General features: G+C 39.5%; 1 protein-coding gene across 4 annotated transcripts; it reads right to left on the bottom strand.

Annotated features, from left to right (window-relative positions):
- Window positions 1–82: 82 nt before the first annotated feature.
- Window positions 83–19,848, bottom strand: LOC133634793 (rho family-interacting cell polarization regulator 1-like). Of its 4 annotated transcripts, XM_062027455.1 has the most exons (18): window positions 19,692–19,847; window positions 15,461–15,548; window positions 15,233–15,366; window positions 15,077–15,155; window positions 14,947–14,970; window positions 14,042–14,095; window positions 13,799–13,948; window positions 13,626–13,689; window positions 13,506–13,549; window positions 10,918–11,043; window positions 10,631–10,779; window positions 9,469–9,577; window positions 5,966–6,529; window positions 5,373–5,887; window positions 1,471–1,561; window positions 1,303–1,393; window positions 1,115–1,221; window positions 83–1,080 (listed from the first exon to the last, which is right to left on the bottom strand). In XM_062027455.1, exons 3-17 carry the CDS (start codon window positions 15,322–15,324, stop codon window positions 1,145–1,147), a joined length of 2,229 nt encoding a protein of 742 aa, XP_061883439.1. In that variant the 5' UTR covers window positions 15,325–15,366; window positions 15,461–15,548; window positions 19,692–19,847; the 3' UTR covers window positions 83–1,080; window positions 1,115–1,144. The 4 variants fall into 4 exon arrangements, with proteins under 4 accessions (XP_061883439.1, XP_061883433.1, XP_061883432.1 ...); XM_062027449.1 differs by having other exon boundaries at window positions 84–1,221; window positions 15,461–15,524; window positions 19,692–19,848; XM_062027448.1 differs by having other exon boundaries at window positions 84–1,221.
- Between the last annotated feature and the right edge of the window lie 1,408 nt (window positions 19,849–21,256).

Here is a 21,256-nt window from a genome sequence, read left to right as displayed (position 1 = left end):
TCTTAGTTAAAAGATTTTATCCAATTTGGATTTTACTCAAGAAGACCAGAAAGCAACGTTCATTTAAAAGAAATCTTTATAAAGTTTGAACATTTTTTAACATAAACATTTCAGGACATATACAATTCTTTATATGAAACAGTAAATATCTCTTATGGTGAACAATCCTAAAAGTAATTTCAAAATAAACAAACTTTTTGCCAGTTTTTTTTTGTTTTTTTTACAACCTTATACCCGCCGTCACTCGAGGCACTTTCTGAATAAAGAGGCTTTTTGTACGACGACAAAGCAATTTACCGCTGAACCACTACAACGCCCCCGAGGCTACTCTTGTAGAGACCTCGCTTGGACCAAAATATATATACATATATATTTTTTTTTTTTACAGATGAGCCTTTTACAGCGGACATGCTGGCAGTGTGAGGCGTCTACACATGCAGGTTTAAATATACCTTTACACCACTAATTGCATTAATATCAACTCCAATCCTGCAACCGTGTAAAATAAATCCCTAAAAAGGTGTGGTCGTAAGGCAGCTTAAGTCCTGGTGTAGCTTAAAAGACACGTTGTCACACAAGTGGAATACATTAGCGCTACACAGCTTTGTAGCAAAGACAAACATCACATGCTCTTGGAGTTCATCCCAAGAGCTTGGCTTGCTGGCAAACTTCCCCCAGTCCATCAATACTGCAAGTTTAGAAGCTTGGAACGCCTTTCTTTGTTTACCCCAGTGACTGATTGGATGCAGAGTAAGTAAGGAAACACATCCTCTTCAGCACGGTTTGATCACTTAAATAAATGGAACAAATTAAACCAAGCCTGCTCTCAATGGATTACTTCAAACAAAAGTGAAATAAATGGAACAAATTAAACCAAGCCTGCTCTCAATGGATTACTTCAACCAAAAGTGGTATTAATGCAGGCAACACAATGTCGTTGAAAGACACGGGACAAGGCGGACATGTGCACAAACTCTTTACGAACGAGAGCTTGTTTGTCGAGTGAGTGCGACTTGGCAATGAGCACATTAGACAAGAGTGGAAATGTTTGGACTGTGGTTCCACACTGCGTGCCCTTAGTACACAGTGGTGGTTCCACATTGCGTGCCCTTAGAACTCAGTGGTGGTTCCACACTGGGTGTCCTTAGAACACGGTGGTGGCCAAGTTGCTCGGAGTAGGAGGACGCTCCTCATCCTGAACATCTTGTGACCTCTCCTCCGCTATAAATGCAGAAAAAAAAAACATTTAAAAAAGTTGTTGCCAATGTGGTTATTTACAGTATATGTAGCAAACACACGCACTTTGTTGGTCGCCTCCCTTTTCCTCATTAAGCTCCTCCTCCTCGGGCAGTTGCACCGGAACCAAATCCTGCTCCTCTTCTACACTGGACTCCTGACAATATTTTATATCAGTACCAACGTCGCCTTCACAGGTTAGCTAATGGGTTAGCTCATCAGACAGCTGCTTACCTGCGATTCAGAGATGCCATCTTCATCAGAGTTTCTAAATCCCTCCGGCGCCTCCATAAGGAACTCCAAGCCGTCTCCTGCCTCTTCATCGCTGCAGGGACACAGAGGAAGCTGGTTTCACAGTAGTCTTTTCTTTTTCTTTTTTTTTAATAGTCCTATTATTTCTCATTATCTGGCACTGCTTCATCAACTTGTAATTATATTATACAGTAAAACTAGCGCAAAGAGATTTGTGGAAACTAGAGCTGCAGCTGTCAAACAAACTTATCCATAAATTACTTGTTTATTAAAATAATTAAGTTTATCACTTTATAGCCTTAATTTGTGTTTCCGGGAAAATAGTTTAAACAATTTTTTTGTTGATTTTTTTTCTAATAAATGCACATCATCAATACTGAAATTGCACTTTTAACATTTGTACATTTATTTAAAAAAATTAATGCACAAATGCATCAGGATTGTATACACTTGTATTAATTAGACTTAAACGATTAATCGAAGCAACAAAATATAAATCAAAGGTTTTTTTTTAATTAAAATGAATTGTTGCAGTCCTGTTTGAAACAAAAAAAGTTTCATATACAAACTTGGATGGTTTAAGGTGGAAATGTATTTGGGATTTCCCGCTTTGTTTCAAATAATAATGTTATTTTATATTAAATGCAGTCATAACATGAATGTAGCTCAGCTTCATCACTGACATTCTTTACATTTTCCCATGCTCATAATAAAACTCAATCAGAAAATATTCTACAAAACAGTAAACCCTGGTTGATTGCTGTTAATCAGTTGTAGGCCCATCCATCCATCCATTTTCTACCACTTGTCCCTTTCGGGGCCACGGGGGGTGCTGGAGCCTATCTCAGCTGCATTCGGGCGGTAGGCGGGGTACACCCTCATCTAACTGTGGCAAATTAATTTCCATGCAGTAGGAATTATTAATTAAAAATCAAATACAATTTAATTTTCATAGCGCATAAAAAACAGTTTAAAACCTTCTAAATACAGTTTTTAACATTAGGAGAGGCTTCTAAACATGAAAATAACACCCTTTAGTCACCTTTACACTCTTTTAATCCAATATTGTAATGCTGTCTAAGGCTGAGCCAATCATTGGTTTGGTCTCACCGGGTGGACAATACTACTGTAGTATTGACATTTTTAGTTTATTTAGCCATTTTTATGCTTGAAAATGCTTAACTTAGGCCAAAAATACATACATGTTTAAAAAAAAAAAAACTGTGATAGAGTGAAATTTCAAAGCCCGATTTGGCGAGGAACGACTGTCCAAAAGGACAAGATCACGGGTACAAGCGGCCGAAATGAGTTTCCTCCGCCGGGTGGCGGGGCTCTCCCTTAGAGATAGGGTGAGAAGCTCTGTCATCCAGGAGGAGCTTAAAGTAAATCCGCTGCTCCTCCACATTGAGAGGAGCCAGATGAGGTGGTTCGGGCATCTGGTCAGGATGCCACCCGAACGCCTCCCTAGGGAGGTGTTTGGGGCACGTCCGACCGGTAGGAGGCCACGGGGAAGACCCAGGACACGTTGGGAAGACTATGTCTCCCGGCTGGCCTGGGAACGCCTCAGGATCCCCCGGGAGGAGCTGGACGAAGTGGCTGGGGAGAGGGAAGTCTGGGCTTCTCTGCTTAGGCTGCTGCCCCCGCGACCCGACCTCGGATAAGCGGAAGAAGATGAATGGACGACTCTATGTCGTTTTTAAACATAACTATACATGCTTACTACAGTAGGGATGTAACGGTATGAATATTTCATATCATGGTTATTGTAACCAAAATGATCACAGTTATTAATCATCACATTATTGTTGAATGTGCTCAAACAGCACTTATACACACAGAAATATTTTAACGAAGTTTAATTTTTAAAACTTAAATGTGTCCTGTATTCATGCTAGCATTTAAGATAGCTAGAAATTAGCCAGCTAGTTGCTTCTGTAGGAATCACTAAGTTTTTCAACTTGTGTTTATCACTGTTTCAAGAATTTTATTGCGGTTTATCATTATACTGGTAATGGTTACATCGCATTGCTTGCACGTACAAAGTGCATTTCAGAGCACATCAGTTTAAAAAAGAGGAGGGACATGATGTACGTGTAAAAAGCTAATAATTAAGTGTATGTATGTAGATATAATATTTGGATGATGCATTTGAGTAGTGTTTGAACTTGCACTGTATTTATCATGCACTTTGTCCCTCCTCCTTAGGACTCCTGATGGAAATTAGCTACTAAGTTAGAGTCTGGTACAAGCATAAATAAATGAAATAAAATAAGAAGGGGTTTTTTCCCCAGACATTTTCTGAAAATGTCATCAAAATCTGTCCATAACGGTTTGAGTTTTGTTGCTAACAAACCCTAAAGAAAACATAACCTCTTTGGCGAAGGTAATTAAGTATGCGTGCTGCAAAGCAAAGCCTGCCACCTTCGTCTCAAGCATTTCCAAGCCGACAAAGAACCGGTAGTGGGGCACCGCGTGGGAGGAAAAAAGCTTGATGGGAGCGCAGACACGGCAATTCGAGAAATATGAGAAGCTACATAAACCATCACCCGGAAAATATATTTAGGGGCGGCATGGCGTAGTGGGTAGAGCAACCGTGCCAGAAACCTGAGGGTTGCAGGTTCGCTCCCCACCTCTTACCATCCAAAAAAATCGCTGCCTTTGTGTCCTTGGGCGGGACACTTCACCCTTGCCCCCGGTGCCACTCACACCGGTGAATTGAATGATGAATGATAGGTGGTGGTTGGAGGGGCCGTTGGCGCAAATTACAGCCACGCTTCCGTCAGTCTACCCCAGGGCAGCTGTGGCTATGAAAGTAGCTTACCACCACTAGGTGTGAATGAATGATGGGTTCTACATGTAAAGCGACTTTAGGTACTTAGAAAAGCGCTATATAAATCCCAGGTATTTTTATTATTATTATTATATTTGAAGCCAGCGAGGCTAAACATCAATTTGTGAGGAATTTGCATTAACAACAGTTAAATTGTCTAACTTTTCTGAGAAACAGCATTTTCCAAACTGATATAAAATGTCCACTGCAGAGGACACTGCTTCTCAGAAAGTGACATTTGAAAGACACTAAACTGTACATTATTGTTTTCCATTTGTTACACTTGATGCTTATATTGTCACTTCAAAAACACTCAACTATGTTCTTTAATATATTTGCTTGAAACAGTGGATGTTGCTGCACTATTCTTGGCACTTAAAAATGCATATTTGTAGTAATAATTCTGATTATAACATTTGAGTATTATGTTTGTGTTCAATTACAGTAAGTGTTTTGTCCTAAACATTCATTTCACACACTATGGCATTTTTACCAAGTCTTTTTTTTAGTGACATATACCACAATAATATCGTACCGTGGCCCAAATATCGTGATTGATATCGTTACATCCCTATTACAAATATGTCACATTTTCCTTTATTACAGAGTGTAAAGTCGAGCTTAGCTGATATACATAGTATCATCAGAGGGTAACACAAATTATAATAAATCATTAATATTATAATTATATTATTATTAGTACATCTCCTGGGAGTTAAGTCTCCCCGTCTTTAAAGACTAGTGTCAACTCTGTAACCTTGAACGCACCAGTTATGCGCTATGAGATGCAAAAGTGAAACTTGTACAGAACATTCTCTTATGCTGCCATCTATAGATTTATTATATTGTTTGTACCTTTTTTCTATCACTTTATCCTTATTCCAAAATGTTGCTTCTGTGTGTGAATGCTTAGTGGTGAGCTTTGATGACATTATAACGTCTGTGTTGACGTCACTTTGACATCTCTGGGTACATGAGCTCATTAGTCTGTGCAGGTGCACCTAAATAAGTGAATTTTTCCATTGCACCACTGTGTAGAATACAGTCCACATACCTTTTTTCAGAGTAGTTATCTTTGTCTTTCTCCCCCTCTGCTGCCTTCTCTTGCTCAGCCATATTGTCATCTTCATGCTGCTCCTCGTCTGCTTCTTTTTCTTCTTTGTTTTCCTTTTGCTGCTCGTCTTCCTCTTGGTTCTCAGACTCTTCTTGGTGCTCTACCACTTTTTCTTCCTCATCCTCCCGGTCAGAGCACTTGAAAAAGTCAAAGCTTTCCAGAGCCGTATCCACTTCTTGGTGTTCTACCACTTCTTGGTGCTCTACCACTTCTTGGGGCTTTACCACTTCTTGGGGCTTTACCACTTCTTGGTGCTCTACCACTTCTTGGTGCTCTACCACTTCTTGGTGCTTTACCACTTCTTGGTGCTCTACCACTTCTTGGTGCTCTACCACTTCTTGGTGCTCTACCACTTCTTCTGCCTCATCCTCCAGGTCAGAGCAGTTGAGAAAGTCAAAGCTCTCAAGAGCCGTCTCCACTTCCTGGGTGAAACTAGAAGACGTGGGAAAAGGGACCTGTGGAGATAAGTAGTCGTTGCTCGTCATCACAAGGTGAAATAGGGATTTAGTGAACAAACATAAGCATGAACTTACAGCTGGAGCTCCATCAGACTGTTTTAGAGCTGGATGACTTGGTCCTTCAGCCTTGATGGTTCCTGCTTTGGTGTGGACTATGGAGTCCTCCGGTGGATCGTTAGCATGCATGTTGCCACATTCCTCCATCCTCTCTATGGACTCGGCGACGGTGGAGGAAACGTCAGCATCAGAACACGAGCAGCTTAGTTCTTCCAAGGTTTCCAGAACCTCTGATTGGACTGACAGTCTGTCTGTTAAAGTACATCCCTGACCGGTGGCGCCGATTTGGCTCCCAGAGCAGGAAGTCTGCGGGTGGCCGTTGTGCACTGAATCTTTTGAAGAGAAAACATTGCCAGCTTCGCCCTCGTCTTCCTCCTGGTTAGATGAAAGCGACGGCGTCGATACGCTGGACTTGTGCGGCGTGAGCGACAGTAGCGCGGTGACGTTGCTTTGAGGTATGTTGGAGGCCGACAGCCTCTGAGCGTGATGGGCCAGCGCCGGGCTGGAGGAGTCGTCAGAGGATTCAGAGGAGTTGGACCAGACTGTGCCGTTGTCGAGCTCTCCTTGTCGTTTCAGCAGAGACTGAAGGGGAAAGAAGATGTTGAGATGACATACAAACAAAGACAGACCGGACATTGCATTAGGTGCACCTGTACAACCTCATGACAGTCAATGCAAGAGCTTTGTCAAGAAATCTGCTTTCACAAAAATAACCAGACCAAAAGGGCTTTTTCATTAATGTTAGAGCCTATTTTATTGTAAAATGTAGACCACATTAAATCCTACACATACTGTATATTCCATTGTGACAACAAAGAAACGTTGATTATTCAATTGATAATAAAATACTTAAATATCCCATTAGCCTGAGTATTCACCACCTTAGCCATGACACCTAAAATGTAACTCTGGTGCAACTTGTTTCCAATAATTATTCTTGGGTTAAGTCTACTTATGTTTAAGTCAATTAAGTGTAAACATTTATGCTCCTCTTGGGATATTTTTACTGTTTAATTGTAGAATATTTCCAAAAATATTTTCTCTACTTTGTCATTATAGATGCAACAATTTTGAGAGAAACACTAATTCAAAGACTTCAGTGTAACTAATAAATGGGGTAAAAGTGAAAGAAGGCGAATACTTGTATTAGGGATGTTCTGGTTAGGGTTTTGTGTTGCTGATTCTGCCCATCCGTAAGTGAGATTGGCCGATACCGATCTCTTATTAACAGTATTTTTTTTTTTTACTATCTATTAATCATTTAAAACTTTTAGGTTTTGCCCTCAAATTCCTGCTGTGTCCAGGGAATTATTCCCTGAGTTAATAAACAAAACAACAAAAAATTATTGAGAAAATTAAAAAAATCTATTCAATTATTCTTGTATCGATTAAAAACTGATACTACCCCTGGTGTTGACAACAGCAATTTTTAGATCTATCTGTAGCCTTACATGTCGTGTAGTGACTCCCGATACGGACACATTAACTGTTGTTGTTATATTATCCTCTCTCCAGGCTCGTAATAATCCTACTTGTCAATGCCTTTTCACTTTTTGCAATAATACGCTTCTGTCTGGACTTCTTATTTCTTGGTGTTGGTTTTGTTTAAAGCTAGCTGAGCAGTTCGCTTAGCTATTAGCATGCCTGCTCCTGGCTTGCTCTCGGTGTGTAACATGTTGAGCCTCCAGTGATAGTAATACTTGATAATGATACTTAGGAAACTAGAAAAAGCAGATTATTTGCTGTAATGGAGGTGATTAATAATTTTGGAGAACAGTTCCACACTGCATGGAGACACATAATTAGCTAGTGGCCGCTTGTCAGCCAGGGACCAAATATAAAGAGTGACAGTCAGATGGATCGATGTTTGTAATCAGCATTAAAAGATATAAATCATATCCGATCACATGGGGTTTTTTTCAGGAGATCGGCTCGATTGGCACATACCTTTTTCATGGGCAAATAAAAATTAAAACTGAGTATATCATCTTTGCAAAAGCAGAATTGTTGATACCCTATTCCACACTCACTAGACTGTGCAGGTGTACCTAATTTTTTGGCTGGTAATTCAAATCACCCATAAAGGGGCTTTCCAAAAAGTTGAAACTAAGAATAAACACAATGGTTATCAAAGCGCCCGGCGGGTTGCAAAGTTGCACATGATTGTCATGACTAGGGCTGGCATATGTGGCGTGCAAGTAAAGTCCAATGGATGTGTTCCATGCGGGACGTGGAACAAATGGGTGCTTTGAAACCCGCAAGGCCACAACGATTCAGGTCAGACCAATTTATTCAGGCAGCGCACAAATCGAGAACAATGGACACATTTTTGGGCAGGAGGTATGAAAAAAAAGGTGGAACCCACCAGGAAAATAATCCGTTGTAGCACTGCCGTTTACAAGCAAATGACACTTTTATTACTTATTTAATTGAGAACCACTGAATGAATACAATTGAGTACTGTTCCATAACAACTACAACTGTTTATCTAAGTCCAATGTAATACTACAAATATTTGTACCATTTCCTCCTTATTTCTATGTGTTACAATGTCGTAGGACGAAGTGAAGACACTGATTTCACAGCCCAAATGTAACACTATACATTATGTACATTATTCTCTTAATTGTGGATGCGTTCCAATGTGTAAAAATATATTTAAAAAATCACTCAACTGACATCTTGGTCAGAAATTATTTTCTTCCTTTATAATTTTCTCAACTGTTGCTGACAACATGTACCTGTGGCATACAAACTAAAAAAAAACCTTTCTAGCGCCCCTAGTGGCTATAACAGGGAATGATTCAACTCAGAGGGGTCAATCACTTACTAGTACTATCAAACTAACAAGGTGCACTACAACTAGTTCCCACACACCAACTGTAAACGGCTGCATGGGGCTCTCGCACGGCTCAGTTCGCACGGTAAGGAAGCCGTCCCGTCCGTCCCGCTCTCATGGGCCATCTCCGTCAGCCGGCGGTTCTGCGATGCGCCCTCGTGACGTGTGCTCTTCAGCGTGGTGAGGAAGAGGAGGATCATATTGGACGGCTACTCAACCACTATTAAACAGCTACAAGGGCCGCAGCTCCGCTCATACATGCTGCTGCTGTCACAGCGCCTTCTAGCGCCATCATTCGTCGCAGGACTACTCGCGTCAGGCACACCACTTCCACAACCACATGACCGGACACACAGTCCTGTGCCATTATCCTCACACACATCAGTGCTACCGCTACACACAAAGCAGTTGGGGAGCAGCTGAAACAGAACAAGCCAGTGAAATGAAAGTAATAGCAAGCCGTGAGTGAGGCAAACACATTACTGGATAAACTCACTGGCCACTTTATTGCATACACCCAAACAGATGTGTCGTTTCAACGCATTGATGGAATTGCTCAAAGGTTTTTTCACCTCTGTGTTAAACGCCGAGCTCCACAGTGTGGATCACATTGTGTGTACCAAATGAAGGGACCAGTGAGTAAACATACAGGTTAAATAGAAAATGTTGCCTGTGGACTCACATAAAACACTTGCTCCCGCATGGAGGGCGTGTCTGGAGGGCTCTGATTGGACAGAAGACGTTTGGAAACTGTACTGGTGGATGATGTCTGGTCGTCCTTATCAAATGGACTGGAATGAGATAAATAAAACAATTTGGTAAATAAACAAAGTATAAACCTAAGTGATATGAGTTGAATAAAGAATTTGAATACAAATTTTGAGTAACTCAGCAAAGGATCTAAGAATATGTGCATAAAATTAGTTTTTAAGGCAAATGAACACAAAATGGCCTGCTATGCAATAGGTTTGCAACTAACGATTCTTTCAGTAGTCCACTAGTCAGAAATTATTTTTTCGGTTAGTCGACTACTCAAACGATTATTGCCTATAATCTGCTGTATATTATTGAGTTTGACATTAAGTCCGCAACTTCATTTGAACTCTTTATAGTAAATTCATTTGTAACAAAATAAACAATCACTGAGAAAATAATGGTTTTACTTTATCACACAAAGTAAATAACCAAAGTGAAAAATAAATCAACAGAATTAGGTGCAAGATGTCCTGCAAACATGAATTCAGTACAAAAATATTTGTATCCAGTATTGTTACAGTTGATTTACTTAAAGCAACAAAAATGCAAACATGAACATATCAGGCTTTTAATCAACAAACAACAAAAACATTTTGTATATTATTTATTTAGTCGATGATGTCAAATAATAGTAGCAGCCCTACTATGCTATATTAACAGTGCAAGGAGACATTACTATTAAATGAAATAAATAGGCAGCAGCTCCTTCAGCTTTTTCTTCTTATAGTCTGTAACTTTTTAGAGAAGGCTATCCCAAACTTGTTAGCTTAAGGCCAAAATTAGAAATGTGATTCCCCTAATCAATGGACCCAAACCAACATTCATTTATTCCAAAATATGAAAGAAAAAGTCCTTACCATTAAATATCTATTAGAATCTGGCTGAATATTAGTAGCAGTGTTTGGACTAACCTTGTGATAGTCCATGGCCAGTTTGGCATATACTTATATTCATCTCTTTAAGTAATTCAACTTCTATTATTGAATTTAGTGTTTCAGGCACACTGTGCGAAAAGTGTTTTATTTTTTTATAACAGGGACATTTTGAGGACTGTGGCAAAGAAGGTGTATTGCTGCATGTTTCCATACCTCCAAGTCACCTCCAAGTTGAGCTTCACTGTTCCAAGGTCATTGATATCCACAGCAAGGGTCTGCGGGAGGGGGCAGAACAGGTCCAGCATTTCACAGGACACGCTACCCACCACCACGTGATTGGCCAAACTCTTCAGCTCTGTCACCTGAAAAGAGTAAGACTTAGAATATCCTTGGAACAACTCCTACCTAATCAAGGTACATATATTAGGGTATTATAGAATAAATCGATGAAACCACACCTCCTTGGTGGAGCTGAGCATCAAAACTCATTCATTGCTTACCTTAATGGACAGGAGTTCTGTGACAAGAGGCAGAAAAATGTACTCTTCGCTGTCCCATATCTGCTTGTTGCTGACTTCAACACGGCCCCGCAGCCTCCAGCGTTGCCGCCCATAGCGCATTAGCACCTGGACAGTGGGTGAATATGAATATAATGCTTCCCATTAAACAAAATATTTGGAACATCAAATATAAATAGCTCAACATTAGTCTTCGAACCCCTTCAACTGGTAAAAAACAACGACAACTATTTGGTCAATTAAATTGATGACAATAAATGTATTACAGTAATTCTTTGGGGTTAAAATTCATAATTTCCACATGCATGTTTAAATTAACGTGTTTTATAGTTGTTGTTTTTTTTTTTAAAGGGGACCAATGATAAATGATAAATGATAAATGGGTTATACTTGTATAGCGCTTTTCTACCTTCAAGGTACTCAAAGCGCTTTGACAGTATTTCCACATTTACCCATTCACACACACATTCACACACTGATGGCGGGAGCTGCCATGCAAGGCGCTAACCAGCAGCCATCAGAGGCAAAGGGTGAAGTGTCAATGATGATTTTAATCTACATTTAAAACACTTCCCTGTGGTCTAAATAATATGTATTGGATATGTTTGATGCAGATTTTGCGTAAATGTTGCTCTACTGTCACTTTTATAACCTACTTTCTGCAAATGTCTGCATAATGTACAAAACCCTGTTGTGTAATTCGTAAATAAAAACAGAATACAATGATTTGCAAATACTTTTCAACTTACATTCAATTAAATAAACTGCAAAGACAAGATTTAATGTTCGAATTGAGAATCGTAATTTTTTTTTTGCAAATAATCATTAACTTAGAATTTAATTGCGGCAAGACGTTGCAAAAAAGTTGGCACAAGAATTTTAACCACTGTGTTACATGGCCTTTCCTTTTAACAACCCTCAGTAAACATTTGGAAACTGAGAAGACCAATTTTTGAAACTTTTTAGGTGTAATTCTTTCCCATTCATACTTGATGTACAGCTTAAGTTGTTCCGACAGTCCGGGGTCTCTGTTGTCGTATTTTAGGCTTCATAATGCGCCACACATTTTCAATGGGAGACAGGTCTGGACTACAGGCAGGCCAGTCTAGTACCCGCACTCTTTTACTACGAAGCCACGCTATTGTAATAATGAGAATGTTGCTTGGATGGCAACATATGTTGCTCCAAAACCTGTATGTACCTTTCAGCATTAATGGTGCCTTCACAGATGTGTAAGTTACCCATGCCTTGGGCACTAACACACACCCATACCATCACAGAAGCTGGCTTTTGAACTTTGTGCCTATAACAATTCGGATGGTTCTTTTCCTCTTTGGTCCGGAGGACACGACGTCCACATTTTTCAAAAACAATTTGAAATGTGGACTCGTCAGACCACAGAACACTTTTCCACTTTGCATCAGTCCATCTTAGATGAGCTCGGGCCCAGTGAAGCCGGCGGCGTTTCTGGGTGTTGTTGGTAAATGGCTTTGGCTTTGTATAGTAGAGTTTTAACTTGCACTTACAGATGTAGCGACGAAATGTAGTTACTGACAGTGGTTTTCTGAAGTGTTCCTGAGCCCATGTGGTGATATCCTTTACACACTGATGTCGCTTACGTGCAGTGATTTCTCCAGATACTCTGAACCTTTTGATGATATTACGAACCATAGATGGTAAAATCCCTAAATTCCTTGCAATAGCTCGTTGAGAAATGTTGTTCTTAAACTGTTGGAAAATTTGCTCACGCATTTGTTCACAAAGTGGTGACCCTCACCCCATCCTTGTTTGTGAATGACTGCACATTTCATGGAAGCTGCTTTTATACCCAATCATGGCACCCATCTGTTCCCAATTAGCCTATTCACCTGTGGGATGTTCTAAATAAGTGTTTGATGAGCATTCCTCAACTTTCTCAGTCTTTTTTGCCACTTTTGTGACAGCTTTTTTGAAACATGTTGCAGGCATCAAATTTCAAATGAGCTAATATTTGCAAAAAATAACAAAATTTTCCAGTTTGAACGTTAAGTATCTTGTCTTTGCAGTCCATTCAATTGAATATAGGTTGAAAAGAATTTGCAAATCATTGTATTCTGTTTTTATTCACGATTTACACAACGTGCCAACTTGACTGGTTTTGGGTTTTGTACTTTGTCATACCTACTCTTGTGTTTCTCAAACCAAATTGTAATGTCACCGCCTTTTTCCATCGTAGTTTAGCAGCTAATCCAATTTTCTACTGGTCCTGTGTAAAATGTCGTAAAGTCAAATAAAAGCGGCTAATCCAAATTTCTACTGGTCCCGTGTAAAATGTTGTAAAAGGAAATAAACATGGAAGTATTTATTTTATCGACATTAGGAGGAGGAGCTCCTCCCACTATACTTATGTACATTTAGGTAGCTCCTACCCAAAAAGCATGAATCTTATAATTTGTCGTTTTGGCATTTTTTAAACGCAAGTATCCAACATTGTAAGAACATTAAAAAGTCAGAAAAGTCAAATATGATCTTAGGAACCCCTTAAAAAAAGTGTTTGTGTGGACTTTTGCATGCATTTGTGTTTATGTCACCTCATACTGGTCACCAGCACATAGCCTGGCGAAGCCGGCAAGGCCTGTAAACATGAATAAGAAATGGTGAGTTGAGAAGAAAGGGGAAGAGAAAGTGATGAGTGTAGAAAAGTGACTCACCCTTCATCTTGACATGAAACTCTCCCATGTGGCCTTCCAGTTCACTCTCCAGTGAGCACATGCGCTGCACAGACATCAAGATATTAGTACAAACTCCTGCATCATCTCACTGATGTCAAGGTAATAACATAAAAAATTGAAGTCAACTTGTCGACTGTAGTTCAGCCTCTCACCTCTGTACATTCCCTGAAGCCTTTGTTTGCCTCACTCAGGCTCTCCCTGGCCTCCTTACTCCCACTGGCGGAGTTAAAGGCTGCCACCATTTTACTGGCGCCATCTCGAAGTCGGCGCTGTATGCAGTAAGCATCGTACAGCTCCTCTACCTACGAGAGAGACAGGTTTCAAATAACTTCATATAATCAATTACTGAACTGTAAATAACAGTTATTAGCTGATTGATCATTTTAAAAAAATACCTTGCTGAGGTGGAATTCCAAGCGACGCATAAATCTCTCTATGGCTTTCACTTGCTAAAATAAAAGAGGCCAAATTAGTCAAGCTTATATGTATTGTTGTTTAATACAGTTTATATTTGTGTCCCAGTCTCTGAGTCCATATATAGTGGTACCTCAACTTATGAGTAATTTGAGGTACATACTATCTCAGATTTTTCTTATGCTTTAAGTTGTGAGAATAATTGTGATATCATATTTGTGAGAATTGTGAGAATAATAATCACAAGCCCAACACGACGTCGGTTGAAGTAATACTTGTCACAGAGTTATCTGCATATACTGTACACTCATTCATCAACCAGAACTTAAATACAAAAACAATTCGAAATGTGTATCAAACATTCTACCTTTCCAGAAATAATAATACCACACATTTAAGTAACACTGTTGGTTAATAAAAATTAAAAAAAAGTACATACATACATACATAATATTGTGCAGATCAGAAAAAATATAATTGCTTAAGGAGCAGTACCCCTTCGGGTCATCGGATCAATTTGGAAAAAACTTGAAGGAAAAACCTGCGGTGTGGCAGCGTCAGGAAAATATAGCCTAACATCAAGATTTCTGTCAAATGACGAGGGTCTGGGCTCTACAACGTGCAATTTTAATTGTGTTTGTGTTTTTTTTTCATTGTATAGAATTGCACGCCACACTGCTAATTTGCAACATGGAAAGATAACAACCCAACTTTTCAGTGCCATGTAGTGCAGTTTATTACTTCTACTGCAAGCTACAACATAAAAGTAAACATTATTGTTAAACAAACACCTGCTGTACTTTTAGAAATGCAGTATTTTGGATTGTAAAGCTGTTCCTAATGTGGTCACCAGTGAGTGTATACAACAGCTGTCAGTGAAACTCACCTTATCCTGCTCATACAAAGAGCCCTGCGGAAGAAAAGAAAACATTTAGCATCATAAAGAGTCCAATGAGCATCCCGACTGGCACTGCTCGATACCAGTGAACCCAGTTTTTGAATAGACCGTCTCTCACCAGTCGCCCATTTCTCTTATTTTCTCTGATCTGCTGGCCCAGACTGTCCAGCTCCAGCTGGTGGACCTGTAAGTATGACCTAACAACAACAAAATGCAATGTTTCACTTTTAATGATTTTCCACCTGGCAGGCACCCACGTTGAGTGTCAACTCACTGTAAGCCCCGACGTAAGGCGGCGTAGACCTCGTCCAGACGCTCAGGCTGCGGGGTTTTGGCAGGGGGCAGCTTGGTGGAGCCTGTGAACATCCTGCTTCCTTACAAGGCACGTTTCTCTTGGATCAAACAGTGCTGGAGAGGCGGAGAGCCGCACAGTGACAAAAGTTCATTTCTGCGACGAGACAATCATAAAGAAAGCAGGCTAGAGGAAGCAGGATGGAGGTACCTGATGACTGGAGGGATCCTGTCACTACTGGAGCATGCTGGCAGGGCCAAATGGAGCACTGGGGCTTTAATAAACCAAAGGACATGTCCTGTAATTGTGCCCAAAAGACAGATGAGAGGCATTTTCCCACTCATGCTTCACTGAACCGGACAGGGATATTCCTCCCACCCGGCCATTTTTTAACAATCTTCATAATGACAGATGGTAAGGAGGCGATAGAGGACAGAAACCTGTTTCACTTCCACTCTGGGTAAATATTTTAAGTGTCTGAGTCACAGCATGATGCTCTCTATAGCTACGACCACAGCAGTCACCACACTTAAGCTTGTCTTCCTTTTTCTTCTTTGCTCCTGCCGCCACTCCCCCCATCTTTTCGCCCCCACTTCCCTGCACAGAGCAGGAAGTCTCATAGTGGCTTCCATACAGGAAATTCTACACAGACGCTTGGCCCGAGAATATAAAGCAATCCCTGCGACGTGGGCGAGTGTGTAAAATAATGGCTGCTTTTCAGAAAAAAAATGTTGAGATTTGCGTGATCAAGGTGACTATAGGAGGAGGGTCGTGCCTGTGCTAAGCTAGTCACAAAAGAGATTATGGTTTTAAACCAACTTAAATCTGTCATGTAAGAGCCAAACCCCTTATTAAGACATGGAATCTGTGAATGAACAAAGGATGGGAAGCTGTCTTGCATTTTTACTCTAACAAATGGCCCAAATTTCACCTATTTTTAAAAAAATACATCAACTTGTGCTTGTACAAAACACATACATTAATCATTTGATCAACATGCTGCCTTTATGTGTTACCCTGTCACAGAGTGATGACGCGGGGTGCGGGTGGGTGTCCCTCAATGGCCAAGGGCTAATCTAGGTGACATACTGTGAGGATTAACTGAAGGTTGTGGGGGGGGGGGGAGAAAAAGTGCTATACAGTGACACTGGTCACATTTCATACAAAAGTGCAACTGGATGATGTAAGTCAATGAAACAAGAGACTTTGTGAAGGAACACGCACATACTCTCCGAAACAACATGTACTAGCACACACACGCACACACACATTCAACAGCTAACTATGGGTTTTCCTTTCATTTCGATGAGCTTTTATCCCTTTCCCTACATTAGAGATCATTAGCTGCATTAATCCTCTCCTAGCGAGCGGAGCAAACAAAGACGACACTGTTTGAAAGCACCTCACAAGACTGGAGTTTTCTTTCCAAAAAAAGTATTTCATGCACAAGCCACATAATGTGTTGTGCTACTTATTCCCACACATAAACCACACATTTCATGTTAGAAAACATACAACCAGATGTGTCAATAAACAATCGAAAGGGTCACTCACAACAAACTTTACAGTTCCTGTAGTCCTTAACTGACCTATGACCTATGTATTGTACATACACTGGACTAATGATTCTCAAACTGTGGTATGTGTACCAGTAGTGGTATGCAGGCTCCATCTAGTGGTAAACTAGATTTGATTCATTATTTTCATTTTATTTTCCTATATTCAAGCACAGTGTTACTGTTCCAACTGTGTGTAATGTTACAGTGGCCAAAATATTAAATATACTTGTTAAATAAAACTTCTGCTTTATCTTTAATTAATATTTGGGCCTACTACGCAACTGTATTTTAAAAAGGGGTCATATTATGATTTTTTTTTCTACATTTAAAAAACGTCCTTGTGGTCTACATAACATGTGATGGTGGTTATTTTGTCAAAATGTTGCATAGATTATGTTTTACAGATTTTAAAGCAGCTTTCTGATCGACTCTTCAGGATGCGCTGTTTTGTCAGCGGTCTTATTTACCTGGCTCTACATCGACTGCGTCTTCTCCAGGCCCACTTTGATGTAGTTTTTAGCGCTTTCATATCGAGTCTACTTACAAATATAAGTTAGAACTATACACTACTTTGAATTAGAAATGGATATAGTGGAGGATGCATATCCATGCACAAGACAGTCTGCCCCACATCAAGAGGATAGAGAAAAAGAAGGAGCTTATTGACAACAACGTTGGACTGGTTGAACTGCAATGGCGGACCATGTATGGAAATATCCGCTGATGTCACATGTGGCACAACGTCCCAAAAAGAGCAAATTCAAAACGAGTCATTTGGCGGAAGTAGGAAAGAAGGCAAGAATATCTTACAAATATCTCCGTAATGCCTCTAATATTTGTTTTCAAATTTCAATGCAGCCCACATATACAGGTACAAATAAAAAAGAAAAGAAGGAAACTTAGTTTTGCATAAAAGGCCCCCTTAAAGTACAGTGTTTTCTTTTCCTATATTCAAACAGTGTCACTGTTCAAACTGTGTGTTATGTTACAGTGGCAAAAAGATTAAATATACTTGTTAAATAAAACTTCTACCTTGTTTTTAATGAATACTTTGGCCTATTCCACCATTGTATTTTAATGTTGGTCATTATGGTGATACTTGGAGAGCTAAGTTTTTCTGAGGTGATACTTGGTGAAAAAAGTTTAAGAACCACTGCACTGGACCATTATTCAAAATAATCAATTAGTAAAATAAATGATAGTAGGCAATGACATACATCAGGAAATCACATACATGAACCATTAAGTTAAACATGAATTCATTTGAAAACACACATAATGTTAACGTTCTAGTAGTAACCATCCTAAAAGGGCAAGTCAAACAATAACACTGACTGTTTTCATTACACGACTAGACGAAAATGTATGCTGCAGAGGTTGGGGTGTGTTTTGGAGAAATAAGACGCGATGAAGGGTAGTAGTCAGTGACGTGCTGTCAGGGAAGGAAAGTGAGGCAGTGCCTCACCTTGCCACCAGGGGGGTAAAAGGCTTAACCATGAGATGTTCAAAATCGAAGTAATAAAATAAAATAAGTTTGAATATTTCTCTTTTGGTCTATGCTTTCTATGTGATTTTGGTGTGGTACCTGTATATTTTGATAATTTTCATGGTCAAAATCGCGGCAATTCCTGATGAAAATAACACGACAGACAAGAAGTGAGGCAGACACAGGTGGTGCCTCCACGGCTACACACAAAGTGTATTGAGCGTGTGCGTGCAAGGGGTGCATGCTTGTTGCCACTGGGAAAAGGCAGGCCATGAGGCAGCAAGTACCTCTGCCTCAGGGTAGGGGGCGATACATTGTCTACTAGCAGTTCAATGCCTCAGCAGTACTCTGACTCGCCACACTGGGAGAAGTGGAGGCGCTCACGGTAGCAGACACATGTCTCTCCAGCGGAAGCCAGCCTTTTTTTTTTAAAACTGTATTTATAACAAACATGCCATTTTTATTAGAGTAAGCCAGCGTTTGTGGGTGTTTTTTGTCAGATGCTTTGAATTAAATTGAATTAAATGAATGTGTCTGCCAATATGGAGGATTATATACTGTATCCAAGATTAAATACTTCTCTAAACTGGACATTAAGACAAAATTAATGTGATCATACAAAGTAGGTTTTCATGGAGGATAGCTATTGCTGCTTCAGATACAAATACAGAAAGGTAAGACACACTCACAATACTTGATTTATTTTGTTAAAAGCAAATGGGACCAAAAAGTATTTCATAACAAATTTATGAAATACTTTTTGGATCAATTTCTCATATCATAATATCATTATGATAACGTTTTTATGAAAGCGAATTACTCCCTTCATTTTCGTGTTATTCCAAATGTGCAATTTAAATCAACAATGATTAGAGCTGCACATATGAATTTAAGTTTTTTTTTAAATAAATAAAATAAAAACTCCAAAAGTATCTATGTCTCACCAGGTGTATAGTTCACCGCACGTCACTGGTAGTAGTCACAATAAAAACACAACCGCTACGGTTCCAGATTAGTGGATTAGCTAACCCGGCGGCAGAAGGCCACTTAGTGGGATAAACAGTCGCATCACAGCCGGGGCCGCTTCACTTGGATGGACCTTCAACAGCAAAACTTGGGAGTCAAATGTAAAATCCAGCCAGGATTCTACGGAGTTCACAACTAACCACCAAATATAGACAATATGGATCAAAAAGTCGACTTGCCAGTTTATTACAAACATAAACACCGCTGGCGAGAGAGCCCCACAAAAAGGAGAAAAGCGAAATACAATGACGACGAGCGGGCGGATATCAAGCGGACTACATCCCAGCAAAGCTAATTTAGCGTCGCCAATAGTAAGAGAGATCTTAAAAACTGCCTTCTTATGACCTTGGTCGATTAAACAAGCTCTCACCTCTCTTTGGAAGTCCGACACACCGGAGACTTGGGCATAAATCCCATGGCCAACACGATGCTCCACACAGTTCGCTAGACTTCTTCGGGGCGCTGTCTTTCTCCTCGATTTCGCAGTTTTTTGTGTCCATACAGTGGAGCGGTCACCAATAGACGACTTCCGGTTGGTCATTTCCAAAATAAAAGCCCCTCATGTGAGTCAAGAGTTGGGTTGCAAATGTACACGCTTGGCATTATGTTCAAAAACGATTTGCTCTGTGCTAATATAACTAAAAGGTAACGTAGTTTTTATGTATGTTAAGACTATTCCAAATACACACAATGTTTAATTTGCAATTAGTGTGTATTTATGTACACCATGTTTAGTTATGTCGAATCACAATGCCATTGTCTCTCTGTGGCAACCCCAAACAGGAAAAAATATGTTAATTATTATTTCCCATAGAAAAAATAGTTATTGATAATGTGTTCTTATTACTCAAAAACATGAATGAGTCAAGTAGTGTAAAAAATGTTGAAGATTAAACATTTCTGTGCGTCACCCCCCCCCCCACACACACACACACCCCACACACACACACACACACACTCAACCGTGACAATAATAGTATAATAATAGTATATTTTTGTATAAAATTGTTATAAGTATATCTCTGCATGACATTGTATAATTTTTAACATTAAAGAAATAAATATATATTAATTTACAACAATAACTTTATTAACATTGTTATTAGCCTGTAACAGAAAATATAGTTTTTCCTGAAATAAAAAAAAAAGTATCCTCATTTAAACTATAAACATTTTTTGACCGGTTTGAACCTATTAATATGGACAAATAGAATTAAATAAACTCAATAAATGATAATAAACTCTAAATTATCAGCAACATTAACTCAGGAGCAAAATATATAAACTTTAACCTACAAAACAAAAATCAAAACAATTTGTGCTGATTTTTTTATCATCAAGATGAAGTCATAATTTATGCACGATTACAATGAGCACGTTTTGCAGTACACAGCTTTGTAAAGCGTGGTTCAAAGCATGATACTGATAAACCATGTTCACACACGTCCCACTGGCATTTCACCTTACATGGGGGCCGCCCCACTATTCGAAAAGGACTGCTTCATATAGCCAGTAGGATTTAAGACAATCTGGTCCACTGGCCCTACAAACAATTGTATTTTTATTTTATTTAGCCTCTATTTAACCAGGTAATATCCTATTGGGATCAAAGATCTCTTTTCCAAGGGAGACCTGGCCAAGAGGGCAGCAGCAAGGTTACATTAAAAAACAGTAAACAACACATAAAACATCACATTTACGACATTAAAACTTGCTCACATAACACATGTGCATACAGACAAGGTAAACTGCAATCCTTTCACAGAAGCTTTAAACTCATTCAATGTAACAAGGGTTTGAAGTTTAATATTCGATTGTAGGTTATTCCAAGCCTTCGGTGCTGAAAACCTAAATGCTTTCTTGTCCAGTTCAGTTCTTACTTTGGGGACGACAAATAGCAGAACATTCATTGAACGAAGATTGTGACTTCATTGT

This window comes from Entelurus aequoreus, linkage group LG02 (assembly GCF_033978785.1).
Source record: "Entelurus aequoreus isolate RoL-2023_Sb linkage group LG02, RoL_Eaeq_v1.1, whole genome shotgun sequence".
Taxonomy (NCBI): Eukaryota; Metazoa; Chordata; class Actinopteri; order Syngnathiformes; family Syngnathidae; genus Entelurus; species Entelurus aequoreus.
The sequence above is the reverse complement of the archived record's forward strand: the minus strand, read 5'-3'. Positions and strand labels throughout refer to the sequence as shown.